Raw genomic sequence first — 16,002 nt, forward strand, 5'->3', positions numbered from 1 at the left:
TAATAGTATGCGTATATGTGAATTTAGAATGCAAAGATACACATACGTGGGGGACCTCAAAACCTAAGCGCCTGCCTAGTACCTAAGGCGCCCAAAAAACCCACTGCCTTGGCACTGCCTTTCGTTTTTTACAAACAAAACTCAAAATTCAAGATAGTTTTTTTATTTAAAAAATTTGAGATTGTTTCTCTCTCTAAAAATATTGAGATAATCCATCGCAAGAAAAATATTTTCAACTCAGTTCAAAGGCCCTTGAATTTCTAAAAACTCCACTAGAAGAGCTTAGCAATTGCTCCAGGACTGCCTAAGAAACCTAGCTCATAGAGTATCCAAGCATCTAAGAGAAATATAATGATAAAAAAAAAAAGTAATCCAAGAAAACATGCTCATCTCAAAAAGGTCATGGATAAAAGTGATGGAAGCACAATTAAAAGATGTATTAGGATAGAAACTAAAAAATCATCCATAGAAACCCACCATGCCTTCAGCCACTTTATCAAAACTGCTTGAGCTGAAAAACTCAGTCCTCTAATGGCTCTAGATAGAGAGAGAGAGAGAGAGAGCGAGAGAGAGAGAGAGAGAGAAAGAGCATATACAAATCGTTCACACAATGTATGTACACTCGGCCACCGAAGGGCCTGCCCCTCTAACTCCCCATCAACAGCTCAGATCTCATGCCCCTAATCCTCAAGGGTCTGGATCTCTCCCTTCATGATGCGGTTACTAACAACGTTAAAGCCCAAGACTGATGGGCTCACTTTCTTCCCCTTCTTCCCCTTCTTCTTCGAGCCCTTGTCCTGTTCTCCGTCTCCTCCCCCTCTAGAGCTAGGGTTAATATTATGTACATCTTCAGTGTTATCTTTACTACATAGGTCAGTTCGGTTGCCAAAGGACAATTCAATAACATCAGAATGAAGAAGCTCCTTGTACTTCAGGAACTTGTCGATGAAGTCCCCATCAGGATCCAAAGAGCCCAGGTTCTCAACCAGGAGGGTCTCAGCCTCTGATGTCGATTGCTTTAAGCAAAACTCCAAAAAGCTTGTATCTGCAAAGATCACACCAAAAAAAGGTTGATGTTAACATGTACATCAGGAGAGAGAGAGAGGAAGAGAGAGACTTTTTATAAAAACAAAAAAATAAAAGCTAAAATTGGTACTGCCAGAACAACATAACCGGGATTTCAGCCAAAAGCGACCACAATATCAAGAAATGGATTTCGCATTTTGGGTTCACCTAGCTCAGGCAGGGCTTAAAGGAGGAGAATCAAAAGTTTCCATGGAGAGTACTGGTAGAGGAGAATCAAAAGTTTTCATGGGGAGTACTGGTAGCGGAGAATCTAAAGTTCCCATGGGGGGTTCTGGTAGTAAACTTGTTCCTCCTGTGGAGCTCAAAATGCTGCGGCCCACATGTTTAGTGAGACTCAATTGCCTCATGGTCAGCACACGAGCCCAGAAGACAATTGAAAAACAAAAAATTCAGCCAAGAGAAAACTATTGCAAGATGGAAGTACAACACGTAATCACATCAAATGCAAAAAATAGAAGTCGGGTATTTTTTCAAGTGTTGGGTTTTGTGAGTAAGAAATAGGTAAAACTAATGAATAGTTTCAATACTGAGATTTAATCCCAAAATTTAATAAATGAAAAATCGCAGGGGTTAAGAGTGATACTAGTTCCCTGAACTATGAAAACCACTATATTATCAGAAACGAAAATTCATTACCTGCTTGAAGAAATGAAAAATTAAGGAATTTGTTACAGAAATTAGGAGACCCAAACAGCAGAAATATAAACACCCAGGCACTGGAAGAGAAACTAAGATGCAAAAATAGGTCTAAAATGGTTTCATATTTTAATAACATAAAAAAGTAAATTACATCAAAAAAAAAAAAACAAAGAATAATATATAAGCTGGGAAAGACAATAAACAGGAACACATTGAAGGCTTCAGAAAAAGTTACCTTTTGATCCCATGAGCCTCATTGCTTCACTCTCGCACCAGTTCCGGAAATCCATGGCCTCTGCAAAATTTCAAATGTTTTAAGCACACATTGATACAATGCTAAGACCCATGAACAACTTGATAAAGGAGAAAGATGACCTTGTTGTTTAGTCATAGAGGATTTCCTTCCTTTGGAGGCTGATTGAGCAGAACTAGAAGCAGGTGATGATGAAAGGAAATAATCAGAAGCTTTGTTGCCTGAGGATTTCTGTCGATTCAATGTTACCCCAGAAGTACCTTTCACAGGGATGGTTTTGGATGACCAGCTATTCGTACCACCAAGGGATGGAAACTCAGACCTGCATTACATTTCATGAGATGAGGTAAATATCATGACTAAGCCACTTATCCATTTTTTGAATTGAACTGAGCATAGTGTAGTATTGTTGGGGTTCACATCGTATGTTAGCTTCTCGTAAGCCCGTGTAGTACTGTTGGGGTTCACATCATATATCAGCATAATGTAATACTAGCCTAAGAAGGGTAAAGATCTTAAACTTTCCCTTAACCCATCTCAAGTCCAGGTCAAAGAGGTAGGTTGTATTAGGTAGGCATCTAAGTAGGCATCCAACGTAAAACTTTCCATGAATCCTGATTCTGCTCATAGGATAATTGTGGCAGAGATGAGGAGGTTGAGATGGATAGGTGGCAAGACAAGAAGGGATAGAATTCGAAATGAATACATTAAGAGGGACTTAAGTGTGGCTTCAATATGACATAAGATGAGAGCAAGTCAACTTAGGTGGGCAGGCCATGTGCACTGCAGACCCAGTACAACACCTGTTAGGAGATGCGAGTTGTTCAAGTGGAAGGCTCAAAAAGGACAAAGATAACCCCAAAAGGTCATGGTTGGAAGTAGTGAGAAAAAATATAGGGACTTATGGCCTCACTAAGAGTATGATCCTTGATAGGGCAGAATGGCAAACCAAGATTCATATAGCTTAACCCAAATAGTTGGGAAAAAACTCTAATGATAGACAATGATTATGATCAGCATCTCGTTAGCACTCCTATGTCAAACGGTTGAGGAGATGATGGTATTTGTTTGAAGCCAAATAAATACAATAGGATGCTTTCCTTTCTTGAAGTCAATGCATTAGCTAGTGTGCTTGGGGGTGATAATCGGGTTGGGTCAACCTGCGGGTTCACCCGACTCAATAGGCTGACCCGACCTGGGTCTGGGTCTGGGTCAGGACCCGCCTGGTGTATCTGATGGATTGGGTTCGAAATGACGAGGTCCTTATCCATCCTGGACCTAATCAAGTCAGGTCAGGATCGACCTGCTCCAAAATATATGAATAACACACACACACACACACTCACAAATCAACTTGATGCAAAATATATGAATCACAGACACACACATATGTATATATGTTATGTTTTGGACAAGTACTAACTTATTTTTGACCCGACCAGACTGAAGTATCGGGTCTGCATCCACTTGACCTGGACCAGACCAGGTCCACATCTACCCTGGACCATATTGGTTTCTGACACGACCAGGACATTTACACACCTGGACATGCTATCCAAATGGTGGTGGAGAGATCAGATTTTTTAACCTGTTAATTTTCTTTTATTTTTGGCCTTTGAGATAGGCCCTCTCATCCTCTGTTGGGTATCTCTTGTGGGTTGTTTCAGGCTAAATTATGCTTTTCCACAGACATGCTTTCTTCAGTAGCACCATCGCCGTTCAGTTGAAAAGACTCTAAGTCTAGGAGATAGCCTCCCTTCATCCTACTTACACATATCTGTACAAGTAGACAACCAAGAAAGAAGTAACAGGATCCTTACTAGGTTAGCAAGGTGGAGAACGAAAATATTTCCCCTGGCAGGTAGTATTACTCGGGATGTTTCAGCTTGGGATGCATTTTAATTGGCCGTTCTCCTAATTGATTTATTAACTTTGTAACCTTGCCATAACTAAGTCATTTCGCCATGCTTTATTGTTGAAAATGCCATCCTAAATGGCTTTCAATGGCATAAAACTGACAATTTCTAACATGACACTATTTGGACACCTGGTCACAGAGCACTCAGCAGGTCAGAGCGATCCAGACGGCCTCGATGAAATATCCACCAAATGAAGGGCATCAAAGCATCCAAAAAAAAAAACTTATTTTGATGCTATTTCTGCATGACAAGAATTCTCAAAGTCAAAGAAACATATGAGAACACTATCTACATGCCGTTCCTTGGCCATTTAGATGTTATACCCTTAAAAGAACATAATGGCTCAAACTTCAAGCTAAAAAGGAAAACACTTGTGAAGTTCAAATTCCTTGCATAAGTAGTCATTGCCAAAACGAGTATATGTAGTCCAGAAATCTCCCAATGTCATGACAGGATAAATCAGTTGGTTCTCCCTCTTGCTGTTCCCATTGTCTCTCAAGGATCATAACCTCTCCCAAAATATCCATTTCTCCTCTAACATACTCTGTAAGTTATTACTGTGCCATTACCAATTCAAAACTGCCCAAGAGATAGCAAATGCTGGTTTGTTATGCAGACATAGAACCAATCAAGCAGATATACAACAAGGTGTTCATCCACTTCAGTTTGAAATCTAAACACAAAGGTCACATCACCCCAGTTCTTGTCTTTTCTTTACTCTCTTTTTTTTGTGAGAATTACATAGAGAGAAATAAAAATTACATCTCCATTCACATCTTTTTTTTTTTTTTTTTTTTTTTTTTTCCTTCTTGGAGATCAGCAGTGGGATTCAAACTTCATATGTGGTGCTGCAATTGTTAGCACACTAACCTCACTATCTCATATATGAACAAACTCACATGTCCGAGATATACCATATTGAAAGCATAAATGCTCTAGACTGATCTATACATCAGAAATCTCTTTTTAATGTCTTCGTCCTCTTGGACTTGGGCCTAAGGCCCTCGGCAGTTATTAATTTTGAGAAGACAGACCTGGCATTCAGGGTCAGGCCGTTAACACCAACCATGGCTTAGCCTGGTATGGGCCTTAGCAATCTTCCCTAGGCAGGGAATGAGCCGACCAAGAACGAGCAAGTTACAACCCTAGGGATTGCACATAAATACATCAGACAGGACATCTGACCAAGACAAACATTAGGAGAGCCTTTCGATTGTCTAAAAAACCTTGAACATTGTTAACCAATAACCATCAAAAAGAGAAACATTGTTAACCAACTAAAATACAACATATAATAGACTGAATGAGCAATATTTCCAAATTATGCCTAACAAAGATAACATTGCCAATCATCTCTCTCTGAGAAAAGCAATGGAAGGATGAAGGTCCACAAAGAATTGCACACAAATAAGTAAATAATTAAGTCATATACATTCATGGTAGTATGGTCTGCTAACAATCATAGACAAAAAGAGAAAATATCAATCTTACACTTCCCATAATATAAAGGTCAATGCTCTTAAAACCTAACAAGAGAAAATAGAAAACCTAGTGTAAGAGTAGGCGATAAGTCAACTCATCACTCCTGATGCTACTCTTGAGCATGCGGAACCAAACTTGAAAAGCAGCATCTTCAAGCTACAGCACACATGCTTGCACATGCACACACACGTGCGAGTACACATTCAGAAACAATTGATAAGATTGTCTCCAATAATAGGCAAGAACAGCTATAAATACTAGTTCATAAAGAAGGTTTAAGACTTACTGCTTAGGTTCTGGCTTTGATTGATCTAGAGGGCCCCAGAATAGATCATCTTCCGTCTTAGATCTTGAATAAGCAGAAGAAACTGAGCTAATTGGGATGGGAGCTGCAGCTTTGGATGGAGAAGATCCAGAAAGTTGCCATGAAGAACCGTTTCCCTTGCTCGCACGGCTAGATTGCGCCTTTGGAGGAATAGGGATTTGAGACTGATTCTGAATAGGAGGCAATTTCTTTTCCTGTTGCTTTTGAATCTCCCGCAATGATGTGGGCTTCGATTGCTTGCCTAGGTCAGTAGACCAAGCTGGTGCAGGTGCAGGACTCGGTTCACCCTTCCAGAGAACAAAGTCTCCTAAAGAAGGACCAGATGGTGGCAAAGGTAAAACTTCCTTCTCCTGCTGTATTTGACGAGAACTTTTGCCCTTCTCGATTGGACTGGATGCCACCGAAGATTCAACTGGAATAGCAGGAGATGCTGCCTTAACTCCGGTATTCTTAAGCTTTGCTGCTCTCTTACGACCCTTTTTAGTATCCTTAGCCTCAACGAAATCATCATTATCAGCATTAGGAGTATCTACCTCAAGAGGTGGAAATAAATCTTTCTCAAAGCTTGGAGTTGCAGGATCACCAACAAATTTCTCACTTGTCTTTGCAAGAACTTCTTCAGCCAATAGATCATGTAACTGGCTCTTCCTATTTTTGGGGTTCGCAATGCTAGTGGAATTCCCCAAGGGGATCGCATCTTGTTGATTAGAGGGTTTAGGCAGTTGGTTGGATACTACTCCAGACCAAGGGGTAGAAGGTACAGGATGAACTGGCACTGAAACCTCAGAAACAACAACTTCCTTCTCCGCTCTTTGTTGTTCCTCTTGTTGAATTTCTATTAGTGACTTTGGCCTGAAACCAGGAGCAGCTTTCCAAGCTCGATGACCCGTAGACGTTTGCACGTTATCTTTCGCTACAGACTCAACTTCCCTGGATTCATCTTTTCCATCACCTTGGAAAGCTTTTGGACGAGCTGTCTGTAAATCCAGCGGTTCAAAAGAAGCACCAGATTCTGTGTCTCCAATTGCAACAGGTAATGCGCCGTGGTTCTTTTCTTCCATTTCCACAGGTACCCCAGCTTTATTTTCCTTGAGGATCAACCTTTCATGCCCAACACCTTGCTTAACTGGTGACTCCGAGGCCACCTTTCCTACATCTGAAGAAGACACTGATTTTGAATTTTTTGCTTTTCTAGCCTTCTTCTCTGCTTTCTTCACATCACGGACTTCCACATTCTTCACTTCTTTCACAATCTCTGATTCCATGATGTCCTGTTCGCCCTGGAATTCTGGTTCGTCAGGGATGAAAGCTTTTATATTGCAGTTCTTGTCAGTTCTTGATAAGGTATTATTGTCTTCACTGAAATCAGCTTCTGATTTTGCAGCCTTGTTTGTATGATCCTCTTGAGAAGGTTGAGCTAATCCTCTGCCACCATCAAGGGCTTGGACTAGGTCCTGGGGCACCATGGATTGATGTTTTGACTGCTCCAACAGCTCAGAGTTGATGGAGTTAATCATGTGTGATGAGTGGTCTTCGTGGGAGCTCTCAGGCATGCTTTCACTATGATGAGGAACGGGCAATTCCCAGCCTTTGGAACTGGCATTTGCTTCAAAAAATTGATGAGGCAAGTGCAATGGAGAAGATTCCAAATTGTTCACCATCTTCTCCTCATTAGGAAGACTCTGCGGCATCTGGGTGTTCATGTGGAATGGCTCATTCATTGGATGACTCATCCGATGGTCCATAGAAGTATCTCCTGTGGAAACACCACCCACCTGTAAATTCCCATAAGGTGGTTCCCCAAAGTGTTGCTGAGATTGCCTCTCCAAAAGAACCTGGGAAAGGAGCTGTTCCTGTGTCTGCTGAAGTAAGAGCTTTTGTTGTTGCTCTTGTTTCTGCCTTTGAAGAAAGAGGAGTTTATCCAACAGGGATAATTGAGAAGAGACAGGCGCTTGTTGAGAACTTATCTGCATCTGTGAAAGCAAAAGTTGCTGTTGTAAAATATTCAAGGAATGTGGATCTTGAGGAAGCCCCAAAGAAAGAAGCTGGTCCATGCCAGATGTATGGTCGCCAGGTGACGAGATTATATTAGACAGAGGAGGTGGATGTTGGGGTTGAAGCCTTGGTTGCTGAAACCCAAAACCAGCTTGAGCAAATCGCTGTTGCATATGATGTGTATCTATCTTATCTTGACAAATATCCATGCCATTGTTGAGAGTGTTATTGAGAGATCTAGCATCTGGGAAATTTGACCATGAATTAACTCTATTGTTAATAGGAGAAGCATTATCGACTGCGCCTTGTAAAATAGACATTATATCAACTTGTTGAGGAGAATGGGGGGGCATATGAAGAGGAGCATTAAGTTTTGGGTTAGGAGAAGAAGGTCCAGGCATCATCTCTGACTGTGTTACGATGGAAGGTGCATCTCTCCCTGGCCAATAGGGGAAAGAAGTCGGTAGAGATCTTTGCCTCTCAGCTGACATTTTCTGAGCCAACCGATGGCTTGCATCCAGTCCACTTCCTAGTCCCATTGACTGCATACCACCGATACTGTTCCCTAAGTATTCTTGAGAACCTATAAAACAAAACAGATGAGTGGAAAAGGCATAAGTGGTGCTCACATAACCTGCCACGCAAAAATTTCAAAAGAGAAAACAATGAAAACCTCAAGAGGAAGAGTGGACAAAAAGGATTTGAGATGCCAAAAAAGAAGCCAAGAAATCCTTAAACAGCATCGTGGATCATTTAAAGAAACTAAGGACATTGCAATCATGCCCATTGGTTGAATGAAATAGGTTTCTTTCAATTTCCAATGCTACAAGAAGTATCCCAAACATGTTCAGGAATGACAGAAAGGATTGCAAAACATGGATTAGTGATCTACTTTCAAGTGGGAAAAAAATTCAAAGATAAAATCAAAATCTTCTGGTGAGAAAGCTCACTTTCTATACAGAACCATTATAGCCAGGATACCATGCTGAAAATTAAAAATCAATGAACACAAGAAAAATTAAGCAGAAAAACCCAATAGAATCCTAGAATTTATCTATCTACACTTCACACAGTTTTCAACTACTAACCTTCCAGTGGGGAACTGCTCAGATTTGTAGACATCAATGACTCGAAAAACCTGTTTTCAGTTTCTGTCGCTGATTTCTGCCTTCTTAGCTCATTATTCAAAAGATCAACCTCACTTGAACCAGCACTAAGCTTTCCACTACCACCAAACTTGGTTGCATTTGTAATCTCAGGACTTTCATTAGGTTTTGCAGCTCCAAAACCTGGAGGAGGTCTGGCTTTCATTTTGAGGTGAGGCATAACATCACCAAGTGATGAGAAAGGTGTATCTGGTGAAGCATTCACATGCCGAACCTGCAAATCTATACCAAAGTATCCTGCTTCAAACCATCCAATCAAATCACTGCCTGGGAATGGCCCTTGAATTTCTCCTTGTGGGTCTTTATAATAAAGGGAGAGCTCTTCAGGAGGAACCTGAAGCTGCAAGTTTCTACCAGTGACCATATCCCTGGCACTAGATGCCGATGTTTCTTCTTTGCCAGTCATCAAATTGGTTTCCCTTCTCCTGTCCAAAACATCAGAGGCCTGCCTTCTAAGCTCAGAGTTCCTGCCCATTTCAGAGTGATAACCATCTCGCAATTGCTGGTCTAGTTCATCATTGAAGCGAGATGGGGAAACAAATCTATCACTTTCATGCTCGATGTCCTTGTCTTTCATTGAGGGTGGCCATCGCATATCAGTTGTTTTGGATTTGCCTTCAGTGCTATAGTCCCTCCAATCACTTAAAGAACCACGAGTGCGATCACCAACTGATTGAGATCTCCATGGCGTCCCGGTTTGCTGAAAAGCACTCTCATGACTGCTTGTATCTTTGTTGTGACCTTCATTCCTCGTAGCTGAAAAATCATGAGGAGATCACTAAAAGACATTAATGATATTTAAGACAAAACAACCTAAATCATCCACAATAATAATTTGAACAAAACTGTGCAGGATCATCAAGATTCAAGAATAATCATCATTAACCCTTCTATGGCCAAACAGTTCAGACATTGGCCCAGATTTCAGTAAAATGCTGAACAGAAAATTTCACAACTTCGTAACAACATTATATGTGACAGTTCTCTCAAAACTCAAACCAGTATAGGACCCATGTTTTACATAAGCTGAAAGCAAGAAATGGTGTTGCGCCACTATGGTGTTTCCCCATCACAAACATTGGTTCACAGCTGATAAATTGCAGTTCACCCACATAAGAGAAATAGGAGAAAGACTAGAAGGGAAAAAAAAAAAAGAGTAACAAACAATAAAATAATTCATTGAGCAAAAATATGGTCCGGTGTTCAGGAATGTAGAATGATATGAACTTACTAGTTGCAGAAAAAATTGGTCAACCGACCTTTTACTAGTGTCCAAAAAGGTGATTTACTAGTTTTAGTCATTAGCAGAAAAAATTGGGGAACCAATAAACAGACCACCATTTGCAATCCACTTGACAAGGCCCCCATTATTAAACACAGCACTTCCAATTTTATGATAAATAAAATTAGAAATATACTTAATAAGGCCAACCTGAACAAAAATGATAGACCAATCATACAATAAACAAGGATTGTAAGTAGATATAATACCTTCTGCATTGGAATCGAACTCTCGGTAGTATCTAGGATCCACATTTGGATCAGGCCCAGTAGAGTACCTCTGGTTGCCAGTCTGGCTCTCACTATTAATATCATTGACTTTGAAAACATTGCTACTTTCTTCTTTGAAATCATCACCAATCAACGAAAAATCTTCTCTGCTACCTGCTCAATAATGTATCTCTTTTATCAGTATCATCATGTCATACCTTCGTCCTCATTACCAGGAAGAAGCAGAAATTATAGTAAAGCGCAATACCATGTTTGCTTCTCCGTGACTGAGCGACATCGGTGGTCAAGGTGCTACGCCCTACAGAGACATCCTTTGGGACTTGAGGAGGGAGGCTACTTACAATGTCTCCTTTATCTATTCCCGTCAGAACAATCTTATACATGCAATAGCGAAATAAATACCAAGTACACAGAAGAGAACAAACCTTCTAAAATGCAATGTTAATCTATATTATCAAGAAAATTACAATGTTAATCTTTTTATTTAATTTATCCTTTAACAGAGCCCAAAATAAATATATATATACAGCATTAATATTCTTACCTCTTCTTCAGGAGTAGGTGCAAGAAGGGCCAAAGGCTCCAGCGGTTCTGTTTGTGTAAGAGAAGGAACTTCCTTGAGCCCATCAATCAATTTTGTGCTAACTGATTTAACATCAACCAACCTGTATATATCCAGCAATTTGGTCCTATTGTATCGTAAATTTAAAGCATCTCCATGGCCAACCTCACTCTTGTCAAAGGACACACCCAATGAGCCAGAATTAGAATAACTATTGGCTGACATATTTCCTGTCGAACTGACCCTTCCTCGACCAACAGAGAAACTCGAAGAAAGATGATCTCCTCGCCCTCGGCCAAAGCCATAAATAGAACTTTGTTTGACTGGATTTGGAGGAGGCATGTTAGAAGGCTCCACCCTTCCTCTAATTTGTAAAGAATTTGATGATCGCCAGGAACGAGGGTGATGCTCTCCATCCCGATCACTTTCCTTAGCATGGTTAACCATAGGGAGCATCCCTTTGTCCCTTGATACCTCACCATCGCGACCAGAGTCAACCCATTTGTCACGCCTATTATCAGAGTCCTTATCATCTGGGCCCCAACGTGGGTTCCATTTGGACTCACGACGTTGCTCAAAATTAGTTTCTTTGTTACCTGAATCACCCCACCTTTCAGAGGGAGCACGACGAGCTTCTCCAGAAGCTTTGACCAAAGAATTCTCAGTCCACCTTTCCATCCGACGAGTTTCGGGGTTTTCTTTTTCGCCTCCATCTCTCCAACGATCTCGACGAAGAGCAGAGTTGCTTTCCCTTTCTTCATCCCGCCAACGATCACGGCGTATTGTCTCTGAGTCATTCATGGGTGACCGCCAAACATCCCTTTTCCTTTCAGTATCTAGATGTTCCTCCCCACCTCCCGATGATTTGTTTAGAAAATCAGGGCGATTGGAATAACCTGGATGTGGGCTCATATGGGAATCCTATAAAGCATTAAACATGTCACAGACAGATATAACTTCTTAATTCACATATCTGTAACACCATAAGAATATAGAAACATGATTTAAACTTCAAATTTAAACAATGTATAAAGCAGAAAAAGGTAATGGGAAGATACAATAATTTTGAGTTTCCACATCTGTAGTAGCCCCATAAACATATAGAAACATGATTGCAATTTCAAATTAAGGCAATCTAGGGAAAAGATAGAAAGGAAGATAGAATGGCTACTTACACCCAGCGCTGATCCTGACTTACTCTCCCCAGGCTTTGGCAGAAGCCACTGTGGTGACAGAGGAATAGCAGTCTCAGCACCCATCGTATCTGTACAAGGTAAGAGAGGAGGAAAAAAACAAACTCACTCGTCTGTTGTATTGGATTGAAGCTTCAACAGCAGGTAAGACTTCCAAAGACAAACAAAAACAAATCAACCAAACCAGCAAGTACAAAATTAATTCACAGGCTAATGAGACTACAAAAAATCAATATGATCCAATCCCCATTATGCACTTGCTGAAAAAGTAAAGGCTTGAGAAAGAAAACACCAAGTCAGGATATGAGAGAATTATCATTTTGGTAACATGAAGCATGCTTATTTCCAAGACAATGACAGATTGAATGTCTCGAAATGCTAGCTTACTTATCAAAATAATCATCAGTACTTTCTCCAACATCTCCTGATTAATGGGGAAGATCTCAGTGCTCAGAGAGGTAATAAGTAACCCACAATCATACACAGACCACTCACTAAGTCAATCTGATTTCAACTTATGATCCTGTGGTAGATAGAGATCTAATGGAACCCTATTCTCATGGACACTGGCAGGCCACAAACTTAGCTAATAAGCTAATTGGGAGAGGCAGCATGGTTAAAAAAATCATTTACACACTTTTGTTCGGAACCATAAGTCTACGAACAATTCTCAACATCTTGACTCTAAAAAGGAATAAATTCATCGACAAGTTCAAATCTGTCATCTCTAGCACTATAAATTGCATACTTGAATTTGACACACCTCAAAGACTATTTCACTCTGGTTACTCGGTCCATCCTCTTTCCATGTGAAAACAACAGTCATGCACTGGATTTTTTTATTTTTTTTTTTCTGTAAAATGGCCAATCAGTCAGGTTCTTTCTTGGTTCCTTTTATGGCCTCAGAGAAGAGAATAAGTACTTCGATGCGCATTAGGATACATGCTGACTTTCTTCTGTTCATTCAATAATTGACTCGTAAAATAACATTTCTTTATCTTTTATTTTCTACATTTATTCAGTTTTTTTTTTGTCTAGATTTCTTTGGTTCATATCATAAAAGAAAGCCTAAAGACTTGTAATAATTGTCTTGCATTTTATAGAATATTTAAATCCCATGTGAACAAATTTATAGAAACAACTGATCAGAATAAAACCTAATAATCTATAGATCTTTAGATTAGAATCAATCAAACATGAACATATAGAAAAATCCTACCGATTTATTGGATGAATTTAGACAAAAAGAGAGAAAAGAATAACAAAAAGAAAGTGTCTCAACTAAGACAAAACTCCTCCTATATTACTTAGGTTAAAAGGCAACATGATAATCTTATTCAACATTTTAAGCAGCATGAGTGCATCTACTCGCTTACAGTTCCCCTTCCTCCAGCACTCTAGTGAATGATAAATCAAGAACAAACAAAAAGGACATGCATTCAGACCTTAGAGAATAAACAGTGAAATAAGTGAGAAACGAAACAAATTAAATAACACATAAGTGAGTTTTTTGTGTGTCCTAACCGCTTTCTAGAGAGAGAGAGGATGTTTTCTCGCGAGATAAACCATTCCAGATCACTTTTAGAAACACTATTTGAAAGGAAAAACAGGTGTACGCTCCTGCAACTAAAGCTTGCAATGGATCGGTCTTCTGAAAATGAATAAGTGACTCAAAGAGAAAGAAATATAACTTGCACACAATAACACTAAAACAATCAAATTCATGAATACCATTCAACTCAAACAATACAGATTGATGAATACTGTAATCACTCTAGACTGAGAAAAAAATCAATAAAAGGGAAAGAATAGAGAGAGAGAGAAATGTGAAGGCGCCAAAGTTCCAAACTCAAGCTTCAAAAAACCAGCAACATCAAGCCCTAATACAACTCAAGATATTGAAGAAATATGACCAATGGCCACTAAATAATCATACATGTAGAGAGAGAGCAAGCACATATGAAGAAGGAGAGAGAGAACATTAACCTTGAAAACAAACAATCATCTTACCAGTGGAAACCCTCTCTAAAACCCCATTTTAGGTTTTGAAAATTGCCCCATGGATCAGATCAGTAAGAAAACAAATAACAGAGAAACAATACATGATAACAGTAGGGAAAGATACCAATAACCGCAGACCTAGGGTTTTAGGGGGTAAGAAGGGTAGAGAGAAAGGAAATGAGAGAGAGGGGAGAAAAGGCGGCAGCATGACGAGAATTAGGGTTTGACAGAGTGACCTTTGGGCAATGATTGCTGCGAAGCGTTGGAATGAGCGTCGGCATTGCTCCTTTCGGCCATTATCGATCACTGTAAATTGAAACCCTTTGCTCTGGTTCGCTATCAAAGTTAGGGATACTCAGAATAGAGAGGCGAATAAGTTAGAGAGAGAATGAAAGCATGGAGAGAAAATGAAAGCATAGAGAGAGAAAGTGGATAGATAGATATATATTTAAGATTTGGGGTTTAGTTGTAGAAAACCTACACATGAACTCAAGCGAGTGCTAAAGCTCTCGCTATTTTGACCGGTAGAGAGAAATTCACGTCATTTGGGTGAACTCTCACTCTCAAATTCTCACTCTCTCTAGTTCTATGCTTAGTTCTTCTAAGCTTCTCTCTCTAAAACTCACTTTTCTCCCAATATGTTCGAAGTTCAAACTCGAGACTTTGAGCTCTCTCTCACTCTTAACTCTTTACTCTCTTCCTTTAGTTATATACCTAGTTCTTCTAAGTTCTCTCTCATCATCTTACTCCTCTCACTATTTCCATACTATTTTTCTCTTCTATGCCTATTGTTTTATGCTCCGAATCGATTAGTGGTTGCAACGTGCCGGATCGGATCTAGGTCCAATCGGACTCGAAAAATTATCATGGGACCTGGATCCGAGGTCACCAAACTTTGGATCCAAATCCAAAAATATAATGTGGGAGACTCGAACCTAGGTCGGGTCTAGCCATTAGGTCCGAGTCCATTGCCACCCCTAGATTCGGACTCTATTTCTAGTGTTATTTTTAGCTCTTTCTCTCTCTATAACGTGCACATGTGCCTTTTTGTTGTAATTAGTGCGCACGCAGTTTCTATGGTGTGAGACCTAGGTGCTTCTCCTTTCTCAGTGTGGTTCTCTCTATACTCTTCTTTGAAAGCATGGATTTATTATAGGGCTTTGTTCAAAAGCCCAATCCAAGGCCTTCACCTAAGAAAATATATGGGGATTTAAAGCCTCACTGAGGATATGTCATTTAATAAATCAAAATGATATACTAAGATTTTTGTAGCTGACTTCAATTGGTTAAAAAAAAAATTGACACCATTGATGATAATATTGGGTAGAATCTTTATACAAATAATAAATAAATGGAATGTATACAATGAGATCGTTTACGTTTGGTATAGGAATGACATAATTACTTACAATCATCCGATGTGAAATCTATTAGTTTGGTCAATGAAATAAATGCAGCCACCCAATTTCATATTCAATGTTCAATATTAATTACGATCATCTTGTACCAAATGTAAATGGTCTCATTATATACTTTTCCATAAATAAAATATGGGACTTCGATTAGTGGGAACAAGACTTGGATGAGACTTTGGTCAGACTCACCCCAAGACTTAGGATTGTTTAAACAATTCCGGTGATTCAAAGCAAGTCAGTGACTGAGCCATCGATTCTTCAAAATCAAACGGCAGTATTTTAATGATGCACAAGCCCTTTTCCCATCTCCTTTCACCTCAATCTTGCACACTCCTTATAACCTTCTATCTCTTGGGTAGCTCTAACCTGGGCCCGAGTCAGTAGTCCCCACTCAGCTAGCTCTGTATGAAAGTAACAATAAGAATACTTGATTTGGGGCAAAGTCACCTTGAGC

General features: G+C 39.8%; 1 protein-coding gene across 2 annotated transcripts; it reads right to left on the reverse strand.

The window, feature by feature from the left end:
• Positions 1 to 418: 418 nt before the first annotated feature.
• LOC18445849 (GYF domain-containing protein) lies at positions 419 to 14,810 on the reverse strand. Of its 2 annotated transcripts, XM_020674732.2 has the most exons (11): positions 14,615 to 14,810; positions 14,370 to 14,469; positions 12,115 to 12,203; positions 10,922 to 11,860; positions 10,625 to 10,751; positions 10,357 to 10,530; positions 8,788 to 9,621; positions 5,666 to 8,282; positions 2,101 to 2,300; positions 1,961 to 2,020; positions 419 to 1,045 (listed from the first exon to the last, which is right to left on the reverse strand). In XM_020674732.2, exons 2-11 carry the CDS (start codon positions 14,428 to 14,430, stop codon positions 681 to 683), a joined length of 5,466 nt encoding a protein of 1,821 aa, XP_020530391.1. In that variant the 5' UTR covers positions 14,431 to 14,469; positions 14,615 to 14,810; the 3' UTR covers positions 419 to 680. The 2 variants fall into 2 exon arrangements, with proteins under 2 accessions (XP_020530391.1, XP_006856037.1); XM_006855975.4 differs by lacking the exon at positions 14,615 to 14,810 and having other exon boundaries at positions 14,370 to 14,603.
• Positions 14,811 to 16,002: the final 1,192 nt, after the last annotated feature.

This window comes from Amborella trichopoda, chromosome 13 (assembly GCF_054954075.1).
Source record: "Amborella trichopoda isolate Santa Cruz 75 chromosome 13, AtrichopodaSantaCruz75HAP2 v2.0, whole genome shotgun sequence".
Taxonomy (NCBI): Eukaryota; Viridiplantae; Streptophyta; class Magnoliopsida; order Amborellales; family Amborellaceae; genus Amborella; species Amborella trichopoda.

What these genes read in the sequence shown, in the direction of transcription:
- LOC18445849 (XM_020674732.2), bottom strand. Translation starts at nt 14,430, where the DNA reads ATGGCCGAAAGGAGCAATGCCGACGCTCATTCCAACGCTTCGCAGCAA. An exon ending in AGTCAGGATCAGCGCTGGGT is followed by an intron (nt 11,861 to 12,114) that starts GTAAGTAGCCAT and finishes AATGCTTTATAG; the next exon opens with GATTCCCATATGAGCCCACA. An exon ending in CACCTACTCCTGAAGAAGAG is followed by an intron (nt 10,752 to 10,921) that starts GTAAGAATATTA and finishes TGCATGTATAAG; the next exon opens with ATTGTTCTGACGGGAATAGA.